Below are 23,748 nucleotides of genomic sequence, written 5' to 3'. Positions count from 1 at the left end.
GGTTTTTTTGACTGCCACTGCACATTGAGGTGTTTTCAGAGAACTATCTACAATGACTCCAAGATCTTTCTTGAGTAGTAAAAGCAAATTTAGATCCCATCATTTTGTTGGTATAGTTGGGATTATATTTCTCAAGGTGCATCATTTTGCACTTATCAACACTGAATTTCATCTGCTATTTTCTTGTCCAGTCACCCAGTTTTGGAAGATCCTTTTGTAATTCTTTACAGTCAGTTCTGGACTTAACTATCCTGATTAATATTGTATCATCTGAAAACTTTGCCATCTTCCTGTTATCAATGATTTGGAAAAATGGGCTATGTTGAACAACATTGGTCCCAGTACAGATCCTCAGGGGACCCCATTATCCATCTCTTTCCACTGTAAAAACTGATCATTTATTCCTACCCTTTGTTTCCCATCTTTTAAACAGTTACTGATCCATCAGAGGACCTTCCCTTTTATCCCATGTCTCTTTTCTTTGCTGAAGAGCCTTTGGTGAGGGACTTTCTCCAAGGCTTTCTGTAAGTCCAAGTATATTATATGCATTAGATCACCCTTGTCCACATGTTTGACGACACCCTCAAGGAAGTCTAAAAGAATGGCTCAGGTGTGGGAATCTCCCTGACATCCTCTGCAGTGAAGATGACACAAAGAATTCATTCACTGCCTTCAAGCAGTAAATACTACCAAGGAAATCAAAAGTATATAATCACATTACAAAACGCAAATAGAAGATGAACTCTGAAAAATTTATGCCATTTTCTATTAAACGCCAATGAACTCAAATATTTCTTATATACCAGTTAAAAAATTTTAAATAAATACAATGGTATTTAAGAGTTGGCTCCTGGTGGCAGTTATCCTATAGGGCAGAGGGTGATGTACTTTTGCAGTATGAGATCTAACACTTAAATCCATCCAGCTTGAATATTGCCGAAAGAAATTAATGTTTAAAAGCATTTAAGAAAACAGTATTAGAGTACAATACAGATGTATTCAGTCTGACTGAGTCCCCTTACATCTTTTATTTTAAATGACATCACTTTTAAACATGTCAGCCACAGCCAACAGGCAGCACAAATATGGCAATTAAAACTAATGTTTATGGTGCAGAATGATGTTTATTTTATTAATAACTTTCAAACTAATGGGCTGAGCAAAATGGGTGCAATTTTTCATCAAAAATCTAACTTTAAAATGGAATAATTTTTGAACTCCCATTTTACACACATGGAGATCCACAATTTAGAGATTGGAAAGCTATGAAAATTAGTGCCAAACCACATACAGTAGTTACAAGTGCTTTTATATGTCTGCAGTTATGCTGTAGTCTGTTTGAAACTACTTGGAAAATGTCCGTAAATCAAAGATTTGAAACGTGGGCAGTATAAAACAAAATTATTAGGTAAATCAGGTAATTTTATCTAATCTTTAATAACTCTAAGAATCTATTATAGGGTACATAAGTCTTTTGCAAGAGACTCAACACCACTTTAGAGTGGGGATTAAATCTAGCAAAAGGTGGTTTCCTTCCTGCCAAAGACAAGACTCACCACATGTCAAGTAGCAAGACTAATGTCACATTTTGGCAGCTTGGACTCACTAACATATGCTTACACACACAAAAAAAAGTGATGTGATAAGAGACTAACTAGGTTGGATAAGTAAGGACTGAAGGAATTGTCTATGGCACTGAAGACTAGGTCAAGTTTAAGTGTCATGGCGTGAGAAAGGGTTTTATGAAAATCGATTGTCGAAGGCCATATACAGCCAGAGACATGGGAATTTTAGCTGTGACTTTCTGCAAGAGAGAGATGTGGTTTCCAGTAAGACCAAAGAAGAGGAAGTTGCAGTGAACACCACAAGATAATCAGGATACAGAAAAGTTTAATGTCCTGCATATATCTTAAGGCTAGAAAGGACCAACTGATAATCTGTTTTGACCTCCTGCATGGCACAGTCCTTACAATTTCACCTAGTAATTCTTGCAAAGGGAATCAGTCTTCCCTCCTGCATAAATGAATATCAAACACAATAACTTGTGGCTGAACTAGTGCATTTCTTTTAGAAAGATATCCAAAACTCAATACAAAAAGTCCAGTGATTATTGATTTACCACTTCTCTTGGTAAGTAGTTCAAACAGTTGATCATACTAATTGTTAAAGTACGATCTTCCTTCCAATTTAACTGTAACTTACAGATCATTATCACATCATCTGTTAGCCTTCTCTTTGATAAACAGTGCTCACTTTATATTACTTATATTACAAATATTTGCACTGTAAAAATGATAAAAGTATTTTTCAGTTCACCTCATACAAGTACCATAGTGCAATCTCTATCGTGAAAGCGCAACTGACAAATGTAGATTTTTCTTTTTTGTTACATGACTCCACTCAAAAACAAAATAATGTAAAACATCAGAGCCTACAAGTCCACTCAGTCTACTTCTTGTGCAGCCAATCACTAAGATAAACAAGTTTGTTAACATTTATGGGAGATAATGCTGCTCATTTCTTATTTACAATGTCACCTAAAAGTGAAAACAGACATCCACATGGCACTGTTGTAGCCGGCACTGCAAGGTATTTACATGCCAGATATGCTAAAAATTTGTATGCCCTTCATGCTTTGGCCACCATTCCAGAGACATACTTCCATGCTGATGATGCTCATTAAAAAAATAATGCGTTAATTAAATTTGTGACTGAACTCCTTGGGGGAGAATTGTATGTCTCCTGCTCTGTTTTACCCGCATTCTGCCATATATTTCATGTTATAGCAGTCTTGGAAAGTGACCCAGCATGTTGTTCGTTTTAAGAACACTTTCACTGCAGATTTCACAAAAGGCAAAGAAGGTACCAATGTGAGATTTCTAAAGATAGCGACAGCACTTGATCAAAAATTTAAGAAACTGAAGTGCCTTTCAAAATCTGAGTGGGATGGGGCATGGAGCATGCTTTCAGAAATCTTAAAGGAGCAACACTCCAATGTGGAAACTACAGAACCCGAACCACCAAAAAAGAAAAGCAACCTTCTGCTGGTGACATTTGACTCAGCTGATGGAAATAAATGTGTTGGTCTGCACTGCTTTGGATCATTATCAAGCAGAATCCATAATCAGCAGGGAAGCAATTCTCCTGGAATGGTGGCTGAAGCATGAAGGGACATATTACTCTTTAGCGCATCTGGCACATAAATATCTTGCAACACCGGCTACAACAGTGCCATGCGAACGCCTGTTATCACTTTCAGCTGACATTGTAAACATGAAGCAGGCAGCATTATCTCCTGCAAATGTAAACAAACTTGTCTGTCTGAGCCATTGGCTGAACAAGAAATAGGACTGAGTGGACTTGTAGGCTCTAAAGTTTTACATTGTTTTATTTTTGAACGCAGTTATTTTTTGTACATAACTCTACATTTCTAAGTTCAGCTTTCATGATAAAGAGATTGCACTACAGTACTTGTATTAAGTGAATTGAAAAATATTTTTTATTTTTACAGTGACAATATTTATAATAAAAATAAATATAAAGTGAGCACTGTACACTCTATTTTGTGTTGTAATTGAAATCAATATATTTTAATATGTGGAAAACATACAAAAATATGTATATAAATGGTATTCTATTATTGTTTAACAGCACCACTAATCGCGATTATTTTTTTTAATTGCACAATTGTGATTATTTTCTAATTACTGACATCCCTACAACATAACGATAACAACAAACCATATGAGCAGACAAAGCCAGCCATGATGGAGTGTAAAAAAAGGGGAAAAAACCAAGGCAGCAAAGAACAGAGTGATGGGGAGAGAAGAGATGGCTTGGTATATCACGTGACAATGAAGATTTTTTTTTTTGAGGCCGGAGAAACACAGACCATGTTTATACCTTGACAGGAAGAAACCAGAGGAAAGCAAGAGGTTAAGAATGAGGAAAAGGGAAGGGGTGAAAACAGCAGAAGTTACCACCTGCCCAGTAGTCTTGTATACTAGAATGCAGCAGGAACAGCAGCATCTCCTGCCTGAAGATGAATAAGCTGCAACTTCAGAGATCAGCAACAAAAAGAGGGGGAGAGAAGATGATCTGTACCCTATCCCCCTCCCCTCGGCAAGTGGGAGCAGAGGAAAAGCACCAAAGGACCTCTGAATAAATGGAAATATGGAGGAGGTCTAAGAACAACTGGTTAGAAGACAGTGAAGCCATCTACCCCACTGACCTGCTTCCCATTTTTCCCATAGAAAGATTTAACAGCTGCTGGGTTTCTTCTGCTCTCTTTCCGACAACTCTTTGGTCAACAGACAGGATGGAGAATTGCAACAACAAAAAAACTTCAAACACAGACTCCAGTGAGAAACTGCAGAATTGGAATTAATTTGCAAACTGGATACCATTAAATAAGGCTTGAATAAAGACTGGCAGTGGATGGGTCATTACACAAAGTAAAAACTATTTCCTCATGTTAATTTTTTTCCCGTACTGTTACTCATACCTTCTTGTCGACTGTTGGAAATGGGCCATCCTGATTATCACTAAAGGTTTTTTTTTCTCCTGCTGATAATAGCTTACCTTAATTGATGTCTCGTTATAGTTAGTATGGCAACACCCATTTTTTTCACGGTGTGTGTGTATCTTTCTACTGTATTTTCCACTGCATGCATCTGATGAAGTGGGTTTTAGCCCACGAAAACTTATGCCCAAATAAATTTGTTAGTCTCTAAGGTGCCATGAGTACTCCTCATTCTTTTTGCTGATACAGACTAACACAGCTACCACTCTGAAACCTGTCAGCAAGCTAAGTATCTTATTGTCAGAAGTCAGCCTCCACCAGTGGGTTTCTCCACCCATCCAGCACTGCACTGCATTTATTTGAGGGAATGTGTGTGTCAGGATATTTTTCCCTTGCCCTCTTAAACTGCCTGCTGCCACACAGGGGCTCTACTCAACTTTCACGTGGCCAAACTTTGAACTATTGCTACACGAAATATCTAGGCAGGAGTTGAGTGTTCCAACTCCAAAAAGGAGAAAATGTATTGGTGATGGTAAGGAAACTAGCTATATTACCATTGTGCTTGTAAACTGACCAAGACTGGACATTTACACATAGCGTCTTATTTTTAGAAAAAGCAAGGTCAGCTTACAAAAAGAAATTCAGCAATGCTCCATCCCTGCTATTTTAATATTACCCATCTGTTAAAGCAATGGAAGAAAATATAAAATGCTGCCTTTTATTTTCTACTCCAAAATCAGAAAGGTGTTTTTTTTTCCCCAAGTGAATCTAATGCTTATGAAAGATGATACACTGACAGTCCCAGATCCGGAATGCTTCTACATAGTACTAGTTTGTGCCCTTGGCACATTCACATGTGCAGAAGATGATCTGGAGGAGCTATGCTGCAGCCAGAGTTCCCAGGAGGATTTATGACAGAGTCATGCAGAACTCACCATAAGGGCTCCCAGGTAACACATACAAACACACCATTTTTGGAAAGCATATGGATGCTCTTTGCTTTGTATCTAGCCAGTTCTGTTGACTGGCATCAAAAAGGGTGGAGACCGGAGTGTTGTGGCTTGTGCTCACCTCCTTTCAAACAGTTAGTCCTCAGGGGAACTGAGAGAGAGCAGGGCCAAGCATTATTTAGTCCATAATGGGTGGGGAAGCTGTTGTGTAAACTTTCCAATGGCACCCCAATGGTGACTAGTTCCGCTTCGTTTGCCTTAAAACCTTGGCTTTTTTACTGAAATTGTAACAGAGTAACAGGAGTGGTTGTGGTGTGGACACTAAATATAGATTAAGCACACTTCACACAGACCATTGTACAGGAATATGGTAAGAAATACTTTCAGACACTACTAAGATGAAGAAAATTCAAAATGGTGACTAGAAGTGAACAACTTCGTATTCCTTTAAACGTTTCCAATTGCTAAATCAAGAATGAGAAAGCTATAGGACACATAAATATCCTATTAATTACTCTAATGGAAATAAGAATGAGCCAATTAAGCAAACCTTCTAATAGTGAGGGTCATACTGGAATATACTAAAGGGAAATAAATTCATACTGATCTTATAAATTATTAGAAATATAATATTGTACAAATCACTAAAATAGCTTTCAAAGTCTATTTAGCCAAGAGAATCAGTTAGCAGACATAACAGAGCAGATAAGCAGCCTGAACGAACAACTTTACAACAGTAAATTTCTTAGCACAGACCAATTTCCACCTGTAAATATTCTTACCAATTAAATGAAACAGGTGTTTCTATTTACCAATGCTTCAAATTAATTAACAGCATTACCTCAAAAGATCTGTGCTATCATCCCATATAAGCATATCTATCTGGGGGAAAAGAGGAGACAAGTTCTACTTGCACAAAATACAATTGTGAAATTTGTGTCTAACAAAACCAGCAGCATAACATTGTACTGTACTGTTTTGTTTAAAGATACTGAAGTCTTCACAATGTCAAACTGCTAAGGGCATACACTAATGAAAAGAGTCCAGATGTTGTTTCAAGTGGCCCAAGGACCACAACTTTATTAAAACCACATCTAAACTTTCTTCCAAAGTCTTTATAATTAGCCGGGTTTGGCTTCCTTTTCAATTCAGTAGCTTTTAGATTGCAATCTGTCTAATCTAAGTAAAAGGAAAACACCTGAATAAAAATAAAAACTGAATACTGCATGAGAGGAAATGGTTTGAACACAGTCTTATACAAGGGTCAGAATTTCCATCTATAAAGAGACTGTTACAAAATGCTTACAGAGGTATTTCTGAATACTACAGCTGTAAGTAACTATCTTAACTATATTGCCTAAGGAACAGGCATCTTTTGGACAGCTCATTGAGTAGCTGCCACCAAACACCACAAACGAGATGTTAAGATGCATTAGAAACAGGATGGAGAATAGGGGAAATATACTACCATTATTTAAAACAATGTTGTGGCCTCATCTAGAATACAGTGTGTGGTACCAGGCGCTGCATCTCAAGAAGGGGGGTTTAAAGAAGGGGAGAAATGATTAAGGGCGGGGGGGGGGGAAATCAATGAAGAAACTGAAAAGAACAGTTTAATTTAGAAAGCAGACAAATAAGAAGACATGATAAAAATATATAAAATAATAAATGGTACAGAGAAGGCAGACTGGGAGCCTGTGTTCTCCCTGCCACATAACACAACAAAGGGACTTTCAATGACATTGAAATGTGGCAAATACAAAACTGATAGAAGAAAATTATTTTAATTTTCTTTTACACAATACATAAGCTATTGAATTCACTGGTATGGAATGTTGTTGAGGCCAAGAATTTAACTAGATTAAAGAAGGGATTGGACATTTATGCATGTAAGAATATTCAGAGAGTTATCATAGTTAATACATTTTGGAAGAGATTAAATCTCATGCTTCCAAGCATAGCCCAATTTCCAACAACAAGGGACAGGAAGATTTCTTGCACCTTCCTTTGAAGAACCTGATGCAGGCCACTGTCAGACACAGGACAGTGGTCTAAATCAGAGGTTCTCAAACTGTGGTCTGCGGACCACCAGTGGTCCGCAAGCTCCATTCAGGTGGTCTGCAGATACTTCCCTCTAAGGCGCGTGCCTTGGTGGCCGAACACAAGAGAATGAAGGGCCACCCACCTAATTAGTGGAGCTACGCAGCCGTGGCTCCACTGATTAGGTGCCTGGACCCTGGAGAAGACTCACATGTAAGGTGAGGAAGTGGCCTTGGGGGTAGGTGGAAGGGGGCAGTGGGATGAGAAGAGGGAGCGGGGGGAATTTGGGACATACAGAGCTGCGGTGGCCAGAGAAATAGGTGACTTTCCCCAGCACCAGGGCTGCGGCTGCCGGGGAGAGACGAGGATCCTTCCCAGCCTCAGCTCTGTGGCTGCCGCGGTGGGGGGGGAAGAGGGCACAGCCATTGCATTAGAAAGGTAAGACTACTGATACTAAAATATGAGTTGTGTGCTTTTATGTGTAGAACAAAAAAAGTTAATTACTTTTTTTATATAATGCTTTTATTCAAAGCGCTTTCAATAGTTAGCTAACGGTACAAACACATTTGGAAAGATCATTAAGTGGTCCACCGAGACCCTCAGCAATTTTCAAGTGGTCCACACACAAAAAGAAGTTTGAAAACCACTGATCTAGATGGATCAGGTGTCTGATCCAGTGTGGCAGTTCTTCTGTTCCCATCTTCCCTATTCCATTTCTCAGTTTAAAAGGCTCTTTTGCTAACAGACAGCACTGCCAGATCTAGCATGAAGTACTACTGGATATTGTAGGGGGAGACAAAGAAGTGCTCAGTTACTATGCTAATTGACAGGTGCTATATAAGAAGACAGATAGGTGGTCTAAGATTTCCTTCATTATGGTGGTCTGATGTAACTGACACCTGAGGGCAGGGCCGGCTCCAGGCCCCAGCACACCAAGCGCGTGCTTGGGGCAGCATGCTGCGGGGGGCGCTCCACCGGTCGCCAGGAGGGCGGCAGGCGGCTCCGGTGGACCTCCCGCAGGCGTGCCTGCGGAGGGTCCGCTGGTCCCGTGGCTCCGGCGGACCTCCCGCAGGCATGCCTGCGGATGCTCCACCAGAGCCGCGGGACCAGCGGACTCTCCGCAGGCACGTCTGCAGGAGGTCCACCGGAGCCGCGGGACCGGTGACTGCCAGAGCGCCCCCCGCCGCGTGCTAGAGCCGCCCCTGCCTGAGGGTGTCTACACCACAGCTGGGAGTCAGCCTTTAGACCAGATAGACAGACTTGCATTATCTTGGCTCAAGTTAGAGCACTAAAAACAGCAGTGTGGCTGGATATTGTGGCACTGCCTGCAGCTCGGGCTAACCACCTGAGTTCAGACACAGGAGATCGAGTAGGTTCAAGTTAGGGTGGCTACTGCTACAAGCTACTGCCTGTGCCACAATTTGCATACAGCTACTTTTAACATGCTAGCTAAAGCCCAACTAGTGCAAGTCTGTCTACCTGGGCTTGGAGGTTTGCTCCCAGCTGCAGTGTAGACACACCCTGATCCTGGAATCCAAAGAAAGGGAGAGACCCTAAGACCTTACTGTCACTTTGTTCTCAAAAGGAAGACTAAAGAGGTCATGTTTCTCAAACAGCAGATTGGATACTATGGTCTAAATTTCTTAGGATGGTCAAGAGATCTGAAATCAAGAGTTTAAGAGTGACAAAACTGTTCCAATTGATCTAACCCACAGCTCTCGAAGAATGCTTGGGGAAATGCTCTTAAAATTGCCTTGGCTTCACTGTATTTCTCTTTAGGCAAGTAGTTCAAGAAGAAGATTCCTAGTCCAGGATTACAATTTTCTTGAACATTTGCCTCCTCACAGTTAGCAATCTGAATGGTTAGAACAGCAGAAAAATATGTCTTACAATGAAGAAAACCCAATTTCTTTGGTCCTTCTTGAGCTATCACATCAGAAGAACTGCTAATTTTGGTCTTTTTTAATGTAGGAGAGTGTGCACACATCAGTGCAGGGCAGATGAAAAATCAGAATTCCTGCTTTAGCCCATGGTATTAGTGTGATGGTGTGGTTAAGCGTCATGGTGGCAACAGTCTAGAATTTGGAAAGAAGTGTATCATTTACAGCCAAAGTGATCTTGTTTTAGGATTTTCTTGATTTAGCATTTGTGGTCTTGTGAAGAAATACAGTTGAACAAACTTTAATATTTTGTGTGACATTGTATAGAATACTAGAGCTAATAAAACAAAAAAAAAGGTAGAACAGTTGCATACAGCAGATGAACAGAGCAATGGTTCTGAAGCCAACTACTCACAAAAGTAGAAGTATAAGTAAGGGTGTTTGGGACTACTGTCCCTTACATAATCTTGCACCAAACATTCAGATGTCTGAACATGCATGAGGTCCCACCAACAATGACGGCTTTCAAAATAGTCTGCAACTCACTGAACCAGAGGGACATACTTCCCAGAATGGGGATCTATAGAGAATGGTCAGTGGAGAAGCATGGATTTGTTCACATATTGCTCCTGGGAATAAAGAGGCATATGACAGAAGATACTAGAAAAACACACAGGGGTCCAATAATTTTCAGTGAACCTCCAGATAAGCTATTAAATAGGTTACAGAATAAATGGAAAAAATGTCAAAAATTAGTAAAAATTATAGAACTTTATTGGCTCTCTCAGATAAATAGTAATGATTGCCAAATTTGACTGTAGAAAATATATTTATTTTCAGCTACTTGGTTGGCAGTTCTTTTCCCTAAATGTAATACAATAGTTTCATGTGAAGAGACAACAGTATTCCACAGCTGGTGAGGATATACACTGTAAAAACTTCTTACAAAAAAACCCCAAATTCCTCTGAATAGAACTATAAATCCACACATAGTGCAAAAATCCTTAGGCTGCAGGAGTGCAATACTGGTGGAGGACTTTTGGAAGTCACCATTACAGACCAGTCAATTTAACCTGAGTACCCAGAAAGATAATGGAGCAAATAATTAAGCAATCAATTTGCAAATACCTAGACGATAATAAGGTGATAAGTAACAGTCAGCATGGATTTGTCAAGAACAAATCGTGTCAAACCAACCTAATAGCTTTCTTTGGCAGGATAACAAGCCTTGTGGATAGGGGGACGCGGTAAATGTGGTACTGTATATCTTGACGTTAGTAAGGCTTTTGATACTGTGGGCTTGTCTACCCTGGCACAGTACAGCACTGCAACTTTCTCGCTCAGGGGTGTGAAAAAACACCCCCTTGAGCACTGCAAGTTTCACCACTGTAAAGTGCCAGTGTAGATAGGGTACCAGCGCTGGTAGCTATTCCCTTCGCAGAGGTGGGTTTTTTAGAGCGCTATACTGCGACTACACAAACCATGTTAAAGCATTGCCGCGGCAGCACTTTAACATTGCCAGTGAAGAAGTGCCCTGTCTCACACGATCTTCTCATAAACAAACTAGGGAAACGTAACCTAGATGGAGCTACTATCAGGTAGATGCATAACTGGTTGGAAAACCATTCCCAAAGAGTAGTTATCAGTGGTTCACAGTCATGCTGGAAGGGCCTAACGAGTGGGGTACCCCAGGAATCGGTTCTGGATCCGGTTCTGTTCAATATCTTCATCAATGATTTAGATAATGGCATACAGAGCACACTTATAAAGCTTGTGGACGATACCAAGCTGGGAGGGGTTGCAAGTGCTTTGGGGAATAGGATTCAAATTCAAAATGATCTGGACAAACTGGAGAAATGGTCTAAGAAAATAGGATGAAATTCAGTAAGGACAAATACAAAATACTCCACTTAGGAAGGATCAATCAGTTGCGCATATACAAAATGGGAAATGACTGTCTAGGAAGGAGTACTGCAGAAAGGGATTTGGATGTCATAGCGGATCACAAGGTAAATATCCATCAACAGTGTAACTGTTGCAAAAAAGTAAACATGATTCTGGGATGTATGAGCAGGAGTGTTGTAAGCAAGACACGAGAAGTAATTTTTTCGCTCTACTTCACGTTGATTAGACCTCAACTGGAGTATTTCTTATGTTCTTATTGTGTCCAATTCTTTGTGTCACATTTCAGGAAAGATGTGGACAAATTGGAGAAAGTCCAGAGAAGAGCAATAAAAAATATTAAAAGGCTAGAAAACTTGACTTGTGAAGGAAGATTGAAAAAACTGGGTTTGTTTAGTCTGGAAAAGAGAACACTGAGAGGGGACATGATAACAGTTTTTAAGTACATAAAAGGTTGTTACAAAGAAGAGAGAAAAATTATTCTCCTTAACCTCTGAAGATAGGACAAGAAGCAATGGGCCTAAATTGCAGCAAGGGCAGTTTAGGTTGGACATTGGGAAAAATTTCCTGTCAGGTTGGTTAAGCACTGGAATTGCCCAGGGAGGCTGTGGAACCTCCGTCATTGGAGGTTTTTAAGACCAGGTTAGACAAACATCTATCAGGGATGGTCTAGATAATACTTAGTCCTGACAGGAGTGCGGGGGACTGGACTTAATGACCTCTCAAGGTCCCTTCCGGTTCTATGATTCTATTCTTTTTCTCTAGTTATGTATATGATTTTATTTCTAGAAAACATTTATTGGATACTATGCACTCTACACAAAACTCATGAAATCTAAAGAAAAATATTATGGAGGTAAAACATTATTCATACATAGGTCTCTGTAGTGCCTTTTTCTGCTCAATTGTTAACTTACTCCTTTTGCAAAAGAGAATCCCCATGTATTGTATACAGTGTTGCCAATTCTCCTCATAACATCATAAAAGCCACAACATTTGGTGGTTTTTCTTAAAAGCCTGAGCCCCTAGAGCCTTGTGATTAGATGAGACTCTCAGCTGTCATTAAAAAAAAAAGTTTATATCCATTGTTGTGCAGAGACACTTGAAAATGTGACAACTGTACCTAAAGAGTAAAAACTAGACAGCAAATAATGAACACAAAATGTTATTTAAGTTATGATTTTTAAACCAGTCATAATATTTTGGGTCCAATGGACAGCACCAAATCCAGCAGATATATCAAAAAAACTAAAGTTATCTAGGAAAAGTTTTAAAAAGCAATAAGGACTGCCACTATCTGACCATCTGCCTCTCAAGCAGGCAGCAAGCTGGCTGTGTTGAGGAAGTGGAACCTCCTATATCCTGAAAGAATGGTGGAGTTGTGTCAGTACTTCACCAGTCTGCACTAGAAAAATCAGGCAAAATAAAAGCATGAATATCCAAGGACTCAGATGATAGAAACATCCTTAGTTTTAGAACTTCAATGCTGTACTTAATGGTTTTCCATTCACCTATTCCAGTATCTCATGTCTGTAACATTACTAATAAAATTTATTGAAACTGAAGTTAAATAATTACCTGAAAGTCATCATAAGGGAAAAGTAGCATCTCACGTAACGCATCATTTAAAATTTGTGTTTTCTTCTGAACGATGACATTTTCGTAGTCTATTGGCTCAATTAGCTTTGGTTTTGCCTAGAAAATGAATAGAAAAGATACTCAAACACACTGTGAAAAAATTACAATTGTATACTCATTTATCTGTCTAAAATTGCTATATATAAAGCTACTTGACACACAATTGACTTCATCTATCACATAAATTTGCAGCATTCAAAAATAGGAATTTTTTTTTAAATCACATTACGCAATACAGTTGAACCATAATGGCTAACAATTACACATAAATATGCTGATTTGTGTAAGAAGTAAGATACAAAAAGTGTCTGGAAAAGTAAGGGAGGACAGAGTGGAGACTACGGCAATACTCATTGTGGCAATACTCATTTAGGATACGTTTTCATTGAAGAGTTAGCCTGGGCTCTTACCCAGATGTTGCCCTTAACCTGGCTACCAATCACACAAAAAAACCTCAGGCCTGGGGTTAGTGGCGCTTTAAACCTGTTCTAGGTGGCACCACTAGTTGGTATAGCCTTGAGCCCGGGTTGTGCTTTAATCTCGGCTGTTAACCCACCTGCTTTGCAATGGGTACACAGGCTAATCAACATGGGTGCTGATACTCCTTCAATGCCATCCCACAGTTTCCCCGGACCATATTTTCTTTCACTCTACCTACTCCCCTCTTCTGCACTGGAAGACTTCTTCCAGTTTATATACAGCAGTTTGGCATTTAAACCCTACACTGCATGTGTTCTGCTACATTTCTACTCAACTTTTACAGTACTTGAACAGTGATGCAATCTGACAAATCATCCTCCCAGTGCAATGTTAACTGTTAGCTAGCCAGATGCTGATATCAGGGTTCTGGTGTGCCTCTGGATGAGGTAAGCTAAGACCTAATATTTGAACATATTTACCTGAAAACAGACAATCAGCCAAACCTTGGGTGGATTACTTAATGAGTTTGCTAACTAAGTACACTTCCACATAGGCCCTGGAAACAACAACAAAAGTTCTCCCACAATACACTTCATAAGAATTCATAGAATAACCCAATTCAGGACACTGAAGAGACCTGGGATGGAGTGGTTGATACGCTGGAGGGTAGGGCTAGGATACAGAGGGACCTAGACAAATTAGAGGATTGGGCCAAAAGAAATATGGCCCAATCCATATGGTCCTCTTCAACAAGGACAAGTGCAGAGTCCTGCACTTAGGACGGAAGAATCCCATGCACTGCTACAGACTAGGGACCGAATGGCTGGGCAGCAGTTCTGCAGAAAAGGACCTAGGGGTTACGGTGGACAAAAAGCTGAATATGAGTCAACAGTGTGCCCTTGTTGCCAAGAAGGCTAATGGCATTTTGGGTTGTATAAGTAGGGGCATTTCCAGCAGATCGAGGGATGTGATCATTCCCCTCTACTCAGCACTGGTGAGGCCTCATTTGGAGTACTGTGTCCAGTTTTGGGCCCCACACTACAAGAAGGATGTGGATAAATTGGAGAGAGTCCAGCGGAGGGCAACAAAAATGATTAGGGGGCTGGAGCACATGACTTATGAGGAGAGGCTGAGGGAACTGGGATTGTTTAGTCTGCAGAAGAGAAGAATGAGGGGGGATTTGATAGCTGCTTTCAACTACCTGAAAGGGGGTTCCAAAGAGGATGGATCTAGACTGTTCTCAATGGTAGAAGATGACAGAACAAGGAGTAATGGTCTCAAGTTGCAGAGGGGGAGTTTTAGGCTGGATATTAGGAAAAACTTTCTCACTAGTAGGGTGGTGAAGAACTGGAATGGGTTACCTAGGGAGGTAGTGGAATCTCCTTCCTTAGAGGTTTTTAAGGTCAGGCTTGACAAAGCCCTGGCTGGGATGATTTAGTTGGGTTTGGTCCTGCTTTGAGCAGGGGGTTGGACTAGATGACCTCCTGAGGTCCCTTCCAACCCTGAGATTCTATGATTCTATGATCCCTCCAGAAATCCTAGCATCTCAGACGGGTAAGTACAGCACCGGTATAGACACAGCCACACACGTCTGGCACAAATAGGGATTTGCAGTAGAGATGTGCAACCCAGACTAGGTTAATCCAGGCACCAATCACCCAGGTTAACTCTGCAATGAAGACATCTCCTTAGAATCACATGCAACTTCAAGGGGACACACACGGTTTTTGCCAAATACACAGGTTTGTTTACAGCTACAGCCACTCTGCCTAGTAATATTATAGTATGTCTTTACAGAGAATCTCTCTCGAGGGTTTGGTTTGATTTTTAAAGAAAGTTAGTATTAAAAAATGTCACCATTAAGTGTTTATAATTAAAGGCTTGTCTACATGGAGAAATTGAACAGCACAGCTATAGCAAAATACTTATTCTGCTATAGATATGCTCACATAACACATATCCCCACCCCATGTAGACACTATACTGGAATAAACTAATTTTTATTCCAGAATGGAGCATCCACACAAGGGAGTTATACCAGTATAGCTAGCTATATTGCAATCAATTTTCCAATGTAGAGACACCCTAATATTAATAAGTTTGACTTGGTGCTTTGGGTCAAATGTAGGCTTTCAGAATAATCACGAAGATTAGGCTCTAATCAGAGCACTTCCACATCAGATTCCTACTTGGAAAAGTCTGAGTAGTATTAAAACTTGATTAATATGAAATCTGTAAATTAGCAACTCTGTTGATGCTAAATTGTTCCAGTCTGTCTTGCTGAAATGTGAAGAACACAGTTGTTGTTTACATTTTGAAAAGTCTTCTGTGCAATCAAATAACCTAGAAAATGTTGAATGTAACCTCAGATTCTGCAGAATAATTTTAAATTTGGATTGAGATTTAAGATTTCCTTGCGTCAGTTAAACTGAAATACCACAGTAACATAACATACAAATAATGGAGACAATGACAATTACAGAAGGTTTTTCTTTAATTTGCTAATACTTACTTAGGGTGACCAGATGTCCCGATTTTATAGGGACAGTCGGGATTTTGGGGGCTTTTTCTTATATAGGCATTTATTACCCCCCACCCCCATCCCGATTTTTTACACTTGCTATCTCATCACCCTATACTTACTGCATGTGCTCAGTAATTTACTCCTTGATTGGATCAACTAAGGTCAATGGAACTAATCTGGAAGTAAATTTCTACTCAACATCAGTGCAGATGGCAGAATCTGGCCCTTGCTGAAAAATTAGCTGCATAAAAATGGGACTCACCTATTTCTCTAATTTTTTCCATCTAATAACCATTTAAAATCCTATATCCTACTATTTACAATACTAGATCTATGAAGTGATTATTAGCTGGTCATCAAGGTACTTAATCTATTTTTAAAAAGTGAATGATAAATCAATCATGGCAAAAGACGTCCTAAAGATAGTAAATTGTTTTTTCTTTCAAGTATGAAGCAGATTAGTCAAATTTTGATAATAAATCTCTGTACTTAGAAGGCTTTATCCAGTAAAGGTTACCAGCGTTCACATGCTTAGATTATAAATTACTCAGAAATTACTTCAGATAGTCTAATATCTACCACATGGTAAGATTCCCGGTAACTAAATATTAGAATATTGGAGGGAATTCAAAAGGACAAGAAAATGATAAATTTGGAAAATAAGACTCATCAGGAGAGATTACATGAATTGGGTATGCTTAGTCAAAAGAAAAAGCAATTATTTACAAACACACTGGAAGTATGATATAGAAAGGAAAAGTTAATTCTCATTTATTTGTACAGCACAGTGTGCTTAGTTCAACAAGACCAGAATAATAGTAAAGGAATGCACATGCAGTGTAGAAGGGAGACTTAATTTTTAAACTAAAGTAAACATTTTAACTATTACATACGATAAAGCTAAGTTAGAAACGTTATTTAAAGTCAAGTATTTAAAGTTAGGGAACAGGAAATTTACGGTGACCTGTGAAATCTAATTTTGACCCCTTGTGCATACATTAAATAAGACAGGAGTCACAAGGGGAGGAAGGGGACTGTGACTGCGTAACTTAAGACAGTTTCATTTGCAAATGCACAAGAGAGACAGAATTAAGGTTGCATGACCAACCTTAAGTTTGGCATTTTTTAACTTTCAGTATTTGACTTTGTAACTAAAATAATGTTCTTTTAATGTAATCCAATTTCCTAGTTGTGTTTTGTTTTGTTTGTTTTTAAGGAAAACAGGTAAAAATAATATACATACCCATCATCAGACAGGTTTGAACCCTGAACCTTCACCACCACAACACACTTGATTGCTACGACTGAGCTACAGGACTAACTATGCTAGTTAACAGCAAGAGAGCTGTTATTCCAGAATGCAAAACCATGCTCTTAAGTGTTCCCAGCCTCTGTTTGCCAGAAGACGGGAATGGGCATCAGGGGATGGACCTCTTGATGATTACCTGTTCTGTTCATTCCCTCTGAAGCACCTCACATTGGCCACAGTTAGAAGACAGGATACTGGGATAGTGGACCATTGCTCTCACCTAGTATGGCCATTATGTTCTTATATTAATAGGGACAGGCTGCTGGACCCTGATGCTGCAACCACTTGGCTCACTCTCCTACTTCCTACCCAGAACTGGGGAGCTTTCCTGCCCTGTGTTGTGCCCCCATGGGGTGGGGGTAAGAACTAGATTAGATGAGGTGCCCAGTTTGGGCTTCTTTCTTGCACAAGCAAGAGAAGGGAATGGACCGTTTTAAAACAATTTATCAGCAAAAACTGAATGAAATTCAAAGTATGAAGAAAAACAAATCACTTCTCTAGCCACAGGATTTCCCCAGCTGATATCAAAACTTGCTACAAAACAATAAAGATGCAAGAACGTCCCAAAGAAAAGGACACAAAACTCTTTTTATAATGGAAAGTGTTGGGGAAAACTACATATAGGGGTCATAACCAGGTCCCCTATAACAAGAATATTTTAGCAATGGGAGAAGTTAACAGAACAGTACAATTACTTCCACTAGAAATATTTGCGAATGGACTATACATCTGTTGGTGTCATCAGGCATCTGTACTAGGCCTGAATGGACCAAAGTTATTTTATGCTTGCCCAGAGTGCCTCCATGTTTAAACTCTAATCGACCTAGCAGGACAGTAACCGAGAATGGAATGTGCAACAGCTAGCTCAACCTTGGTACTGCCAGGAGATAATGATGAGGCCTGCTTGCACCTGGCTAAGGGGGGCAGAATAACAGATCAAGGAAAGTAAAACAAGATAACAGTTGAAGAAAAAGTCACTAACGAGATGAATTGTTTGCTGCCAAGAATGATTTAACCTGCTTTATGTAATTGCTAGCTGCATAGTGTGCCTGCTACATGGGAACATAAGGGGGAGTAACGGGGGGAGTAGTGTGGGGGTAATAGGAATGCTTAGCTGAAGTTATGTATAAAGAGAGAAAAACGGCTTGTATCTGTGTGCTTGATTTGAGACATGTCTGTCTCCTGGCATCCCGCTTTGAGATCTCAAATAAACTTTGTCTGCTTCTCCACCTTGGTGTGTTTATTGGAGCGAAGCACACCGGGCAACGAACCACTGTTGCTGTCCTCGGGCATTCTGTGCTGGCAACACATCCATCTATTACAGATTACTTAGAGGTAATAAAATTAACTCTGTCATAACTAAGCGGTTTGACTATATTAGTCAGCATTTTCCTTCATGTTCCAATTATTTCATTAATACTTCTACATAAAAATGTTAGAGGAAAAAATGTCTTGCTATTTTTTGGTTCTAAATACACAGCCTTGTCAGAGAAGGATGAGAACATTGCAACAGGGACGGGATGTTGTTTCCCTGGCAGCTGATGTTCCTATTTATTTTTTAACTCCTGCCTCTGAAGTAGATGTGGCTGAACCAACTGGTTCAATGGAGGTGGCTTGATTTGTCTCTTTGGGAAGGGTGATCTAGCCCTTGTGACAGTCGATTAAGCAGGTTTCCTTGAGTAAAGTTGTATGCCCCAGAGGATCAATAAGGCTATGGCTGGAATGGAATAGGAGTAATGCAGTAGAGGGCACATGGGCAGTACCAGGTAGGGTGGTCCCATTGAAGCTCAGACTATCCCTCAGACTCCTCCCTAAAACCCCTCCGTGAGTCCTAGTGAGCTAACCAGAGAAATAACGGATCACTAGTGGGAGACAGTTTTCTCCTCTTGCTGGGCAGAACAGAAATATACCTCCTCTCACATGTATCCTTTGTATAAAGGAGGTAAATACAGAGGACACCTGTTCAACCTTGTATACCAGTGACTCCAATGCTGGTTGTTTGGCCATCATCTCTCTCCATTTTTGTTGTAGAGGTGACTCAGGCTGAGCCTTCCAATAAGTCAGTTGGCACCATATAAAAGATTTTTAGTGACAAGAAACCAAGTGCCGAGGCAGGGGGTATAGGTAATTTTTAAAAAGGTAATAATTGGAGATATACCAATCTCCTAGAACTGGAAGGGACCTTGAAAGGTCATTGAGTCCAGCCCCCTGCCTTCGCTAGCAGGACCAATTTTTGCCCCAGATCCCTAAGTGTCCTCCTCAAGGATTGAACTCACAACCCTGGGTTTAGCAGGCCAATGCTCAAACCACTGAGCTATCCCTCCCCCCCATGATGGAGGTAGTCTGTACAAAGGTGGGAAGTACCAACACTACAATAACAGAACACTGAGTTCTGTGGTTCCAGGTACCAAAGCACTCGGTGCAAGGGCTGATTTAGAGGATACCATATGTGCTGCCTTAGACGTCAGTACCGGGGTACCAGAATTGGTCTTTGGGCTTATGAGCCTTAGACATATTAGCCCAAGATGAGTCATATAGCTGATGACCCTTCAGTGTCTTGCCAGGTGCAGGAAAAGGTGACTTGCACCTGGGCACATCTTTGGAGTGGTGCTCTTTTCAGCCCTTTGGATATCAATGCTCACACTGAGCTAGCCATACTAAATACAAGCCTGCCTAGAGCCTGGGAGTACATTCTTTCTCCTTGCCCATGCTGCTGTGGCTACACTACTGTTTGTAGAATGCTAGCTCGATGACAAGTAGTGCAAGTATGCCTACCCAAACTGGGAATCACACCCCCAGATCCAAATATAGACATAGCCTAAGTCTTAAATATTTTTCAGGAGCAGGGGAGGTTTATACAAAAAACAAAAACAAAAAACCCCAAGATTAAATACCAAAATGTTAATTAAAACAAATGTGTGAAACTAAGAAAGCCACAAAATCATGATTTATGGTTGAAACTGGCATACTTCATCTTCTTGAGCTACACTATCACTGACAATTTAAACCAAGTCTGAATGTTCAGATTTCACATAATAAACTAACTTTACCACAGTAAAATAGGAAGTGAGTGTTTTCCAAAAACAGTGTTCAATTGCTTTCTAAAGCAACACAATTTTAAAAGGTTACATTAAAAGCCAAGTGAGGAAAGCAGCATCCAGAATCTTTGGATCTGTTTGCGTATGCACTTTTATATGTAGGATAATTTAGCTATTATGCTAACACACACAGTATGTGTTTTATTAGCACAGAAAAAGGGAAGTTTCCCACACACCTATTTTCTTCAAGCACCCCCTTCTTGACCCTTTATGCCATACATTTAATCTTCATTTTTTGCATAAAGGCTATAAACACTAGTCCTCCAATCAAAAGGTGTGTAAAAAAAGTGTTAATATATTTAAAGTAAAAAATGCTAGACAAAAAAATGGCTCTAATAAAATATGTGATGAAACCTTTTGCTTGCTGTGTTTTTGTGTTATGGACTACAGCTAGGGTGTGGTATTTACTTAGTTGAGATAATTACTAACCATGCACTTCTGCCTTCCCAGAAGAATTGCTCATGATTCTCCCTTTTTGGTCTTGTGCCTCCAGCATGAAATATGAAGGAAAAACTTTTAGCTCTTAAGACATTTTGCTCTCTTAGGCAGCTACAGGGTCTCTTTCTTTGTGGACATCAGCATTGTTTATAATAATTATTAAAGCGTTCTTCACTATTATACTTTTTAGTTCAGGAGATCCCTGGAGCTACTTGCACTACAAAAATGAAAATCTTCTATTGATTGTGTCTTTATAGATGAGGGAATCTCTTGCCTTGTAATTCAGATTTCCTGAGGATACACAAGATTTACATGACCCATCCCAATCTCCCCTCCAAGACTGGAGGACTAATTGATGACGTGAGATGTTCTGTGCACACCCTATGGAGAGTCATTTCTCTACTGCAGTTGTTCTAGAATTTACTTTTTGTTGTCTGCATCAACAAAAGGAAAAGGAAAGGAGCCTGTAATTTAGTATCTAAGATGTTTGGGGCTAACAAAACATTCTAATCTCCGTAGGCCTCTGAGATTACAATATGCTCAGATGGATAGTGGCCTTGATCCAGCCTACACGTAAAACAAAACAAAATAAAATAAAATACATTATACAAATCTTAAAAGCAAGAATTGTTTTCCTGCATGACTTGCACTTGAGAATCTTTAAACAATGTAAGCTCTTTGGGGCACAGATCTTGGGTGAAATCCTGACCCAAATGGTCAACAGGAGTTTTGGCACTGACATAATGGAACCAGAAAACCCCCACCTGTCTTCACATATGTCAGTAATGCACATAGCACAAAATATAAAACCACATTGTTTTTCTTTATTTGATGTTTACTGAATTGTCATTCATCCTTTTTTTAACAGCTATTTGCTAGATTCAGAGATGCCACCTTCCTTACCCCTTGGTTCCTCTTATGGGGAGAATGTGCCTCCATAAAAGTAAATGTTCAGATGAAAGGTGGTGAGCCATAGTCCACCATTTTATGGTAAGTCAACTTTAATTAGCTTCATTTATTTTTAGATCAGAAGAGAGCCTCTAAATAGCATTCAAGAGTAGTAAAAAAGTTTAATTATTGTGAAATACTTATGTGGCTTGTTAGGTATCTAAGTTTTTCAGTACCCACTTATTTACTTTTACTATTGTATTTTCAGTGTGAAAGTTGATCTGAGATTGGGGGGAGAAGTTAGAAGGGTAAGAGGCAGCCATACTTAAAACAGCCATCACCGAAGGCTGGTTATTAGAATTATTCAGAAAAATTTTCCTTCTTTAAATTTGTACAAATATAAATTGGCTAAATTATCAGAATCAGGTACAAAATTTCCAAATTGGGAAATTATTGTATTCCTAATTTGTAATGAATAGAAACGTAACAAAAAGTTTTCAATTTAAGTTCATTTGCAACAAGTGGCAAACTCTCCATTCCCTCCCAAAAATGGAAGCTATCTTATAAGACCAAAAGGTACCACTGTCAAGATAAAACACAAGAACACAAGAACACAAGAAAGGCCGTACCGGGTCAGACCAGAGGTCCATCTAGCCCAGTATCTGTCCACCGACAGTGGCCAATGCCAGGTGCCCCTGAGGGAGTGAACCTAACAGGCAATGATCAAGTGATCTCTCTCCTGCCATCCATCTCCATCCTCTGACGAACAGAGGCTAGGGACACCATTCTTACCCATCCTGGCTAATAGCCATTTATGGACTTAGCCACCATGAATAAAAGCCTGAACAGTGTGCACAGCTCCTGAAATAAGTTTTGTTTTGTTTTTTAAACAGAGAAGTTAACTTTACAAAGAATCCACCAGAAACGTTGCACATGTTGTAAAAGAAATTGGTTACACTTAAGTACGATTTTGATTACTATTGCTATTCACTTTTTTTAGTTTTGGCTAATTTAGCACCTTGTTACTTCCTGTACATTAACTAGTATAGATATATGTGATTTGATACTGCATATATTTGAGCAAAAACAGGTTTCCCTTAGCAAGACCCCAAACAAATTTAAAATGTAAATTTTAAAGGTAATCTGATTTATTGTTCACAGCCTATATTCTCTCATAACCACACTTAAAGAAGTGCTTACTATACTACTGCTATATGCAGTCCAGAAGTAAACCATAGACAGAATGGACAGGATGCAATACAGGCTTTTTTCATTAAACTGTTGAAAAAAGTATAGAGTTATTTTATCAATGTATTTCAATTTAAACGAAAAACCAGAATCCCTAGGTATACTGTTTATCTAAGAGCTAATCTACAATGGAAGGACTAAAGCGGAGTATGAAATTTTAGACTCAGTTCTGAATGAACATCAGTCAAGTTACAAAACATCATGCTTTTATTAAATACAAATGGATGTTTGATTGCCAATGCTCATTTAACAAGGGAATGGTGACCTCTCAGATCTCAAACATTTTGATAAAACAGATTTAAGATATCCTGCACTACTGTCACACATTTGAATGTGGATAAACTTCCACTTCCAATATGGCTTATCTTCTTCCATTCAAATACAAAAACAACCACAGTGTATGAAAAAATATCTTGTTAAATCCCAAATTCTCTTGTCAGTGTAAAGGCTGTGAAAAGCAGGGGGATTGGACTTGGGCAGTATCTCTTTAACAGATCAATACTAAAGAGAGGGTATTGTCGGTGTATTACTATATCCCTCAGGTGCATTTTGAGACAGAAGGCAGAGAGACAGCCTCCAAGAATTACAATCTCTCAGAAAGACAAGGTGGGAGAGCTTCTCTCTCTCACCAACAGAAGGTGGCCCAATAAAAGATATTATCTAACCCACCTTCTCTCTCTATCCTATTCTTCTTCTTCTATCCTGGGACTATCACACTGCATATAAGCTCCCAGAAACACACAGTGATTCTTTTTTGATGTTAAAGAACAGTCATTACATGGGGTATCTTGATCTGAGCTATGTTTTTTGGTCAGATTTTTAGGGAAATACGTGATCATAATTAAAATAAGCAAAACATGTAAAACACAATCAAGAGTCACTTGAATTGTC

At 39.5% G+C, this 23,748-nt stretch overlaps 1 protein-coding gene across 1 annotated transcript in view; it reads right to left on the bottom strand.

Moving 5' to 3' along the window:
• DOCK9 (dedicator of cytokinesis 9) overlaps positions 1–23,748 on the bottom strand; it is a 309,382-nt gene that overhangs the window by 197,866 nt on the left and 87,768 nt on the right. The window contains exon 2 of the mRNA XM_045009174.1: positions 12,873–12,989. Coding sequence (XP_044865109.1) covers positions 12,873–12,989 — 117 coding nt within the window. The remainder of the gene's footprint in view (positions 1–12,872; positions 12,990–23,748) is intronic.

This window comes from Mauremys mutica, chromosome 1, assembly GCF_020497125.1.
Source record: "Mauremys mutica isolate MM-2020 ecotype Southern chromosome 1, ASM2049712v1, whole genome shotgun sequence".
NCBI classification, from domain to species: Eukaryota; Metazoa; Chordata; order Testudines; family Geoemydidae; genus Mauremys; species Mauremys mutica.
The sequence above is the reverse complement of the archived record's forward strand: the minus strand, read 5'-3'. Positions and strand labels throughout refer to the sequence as shown.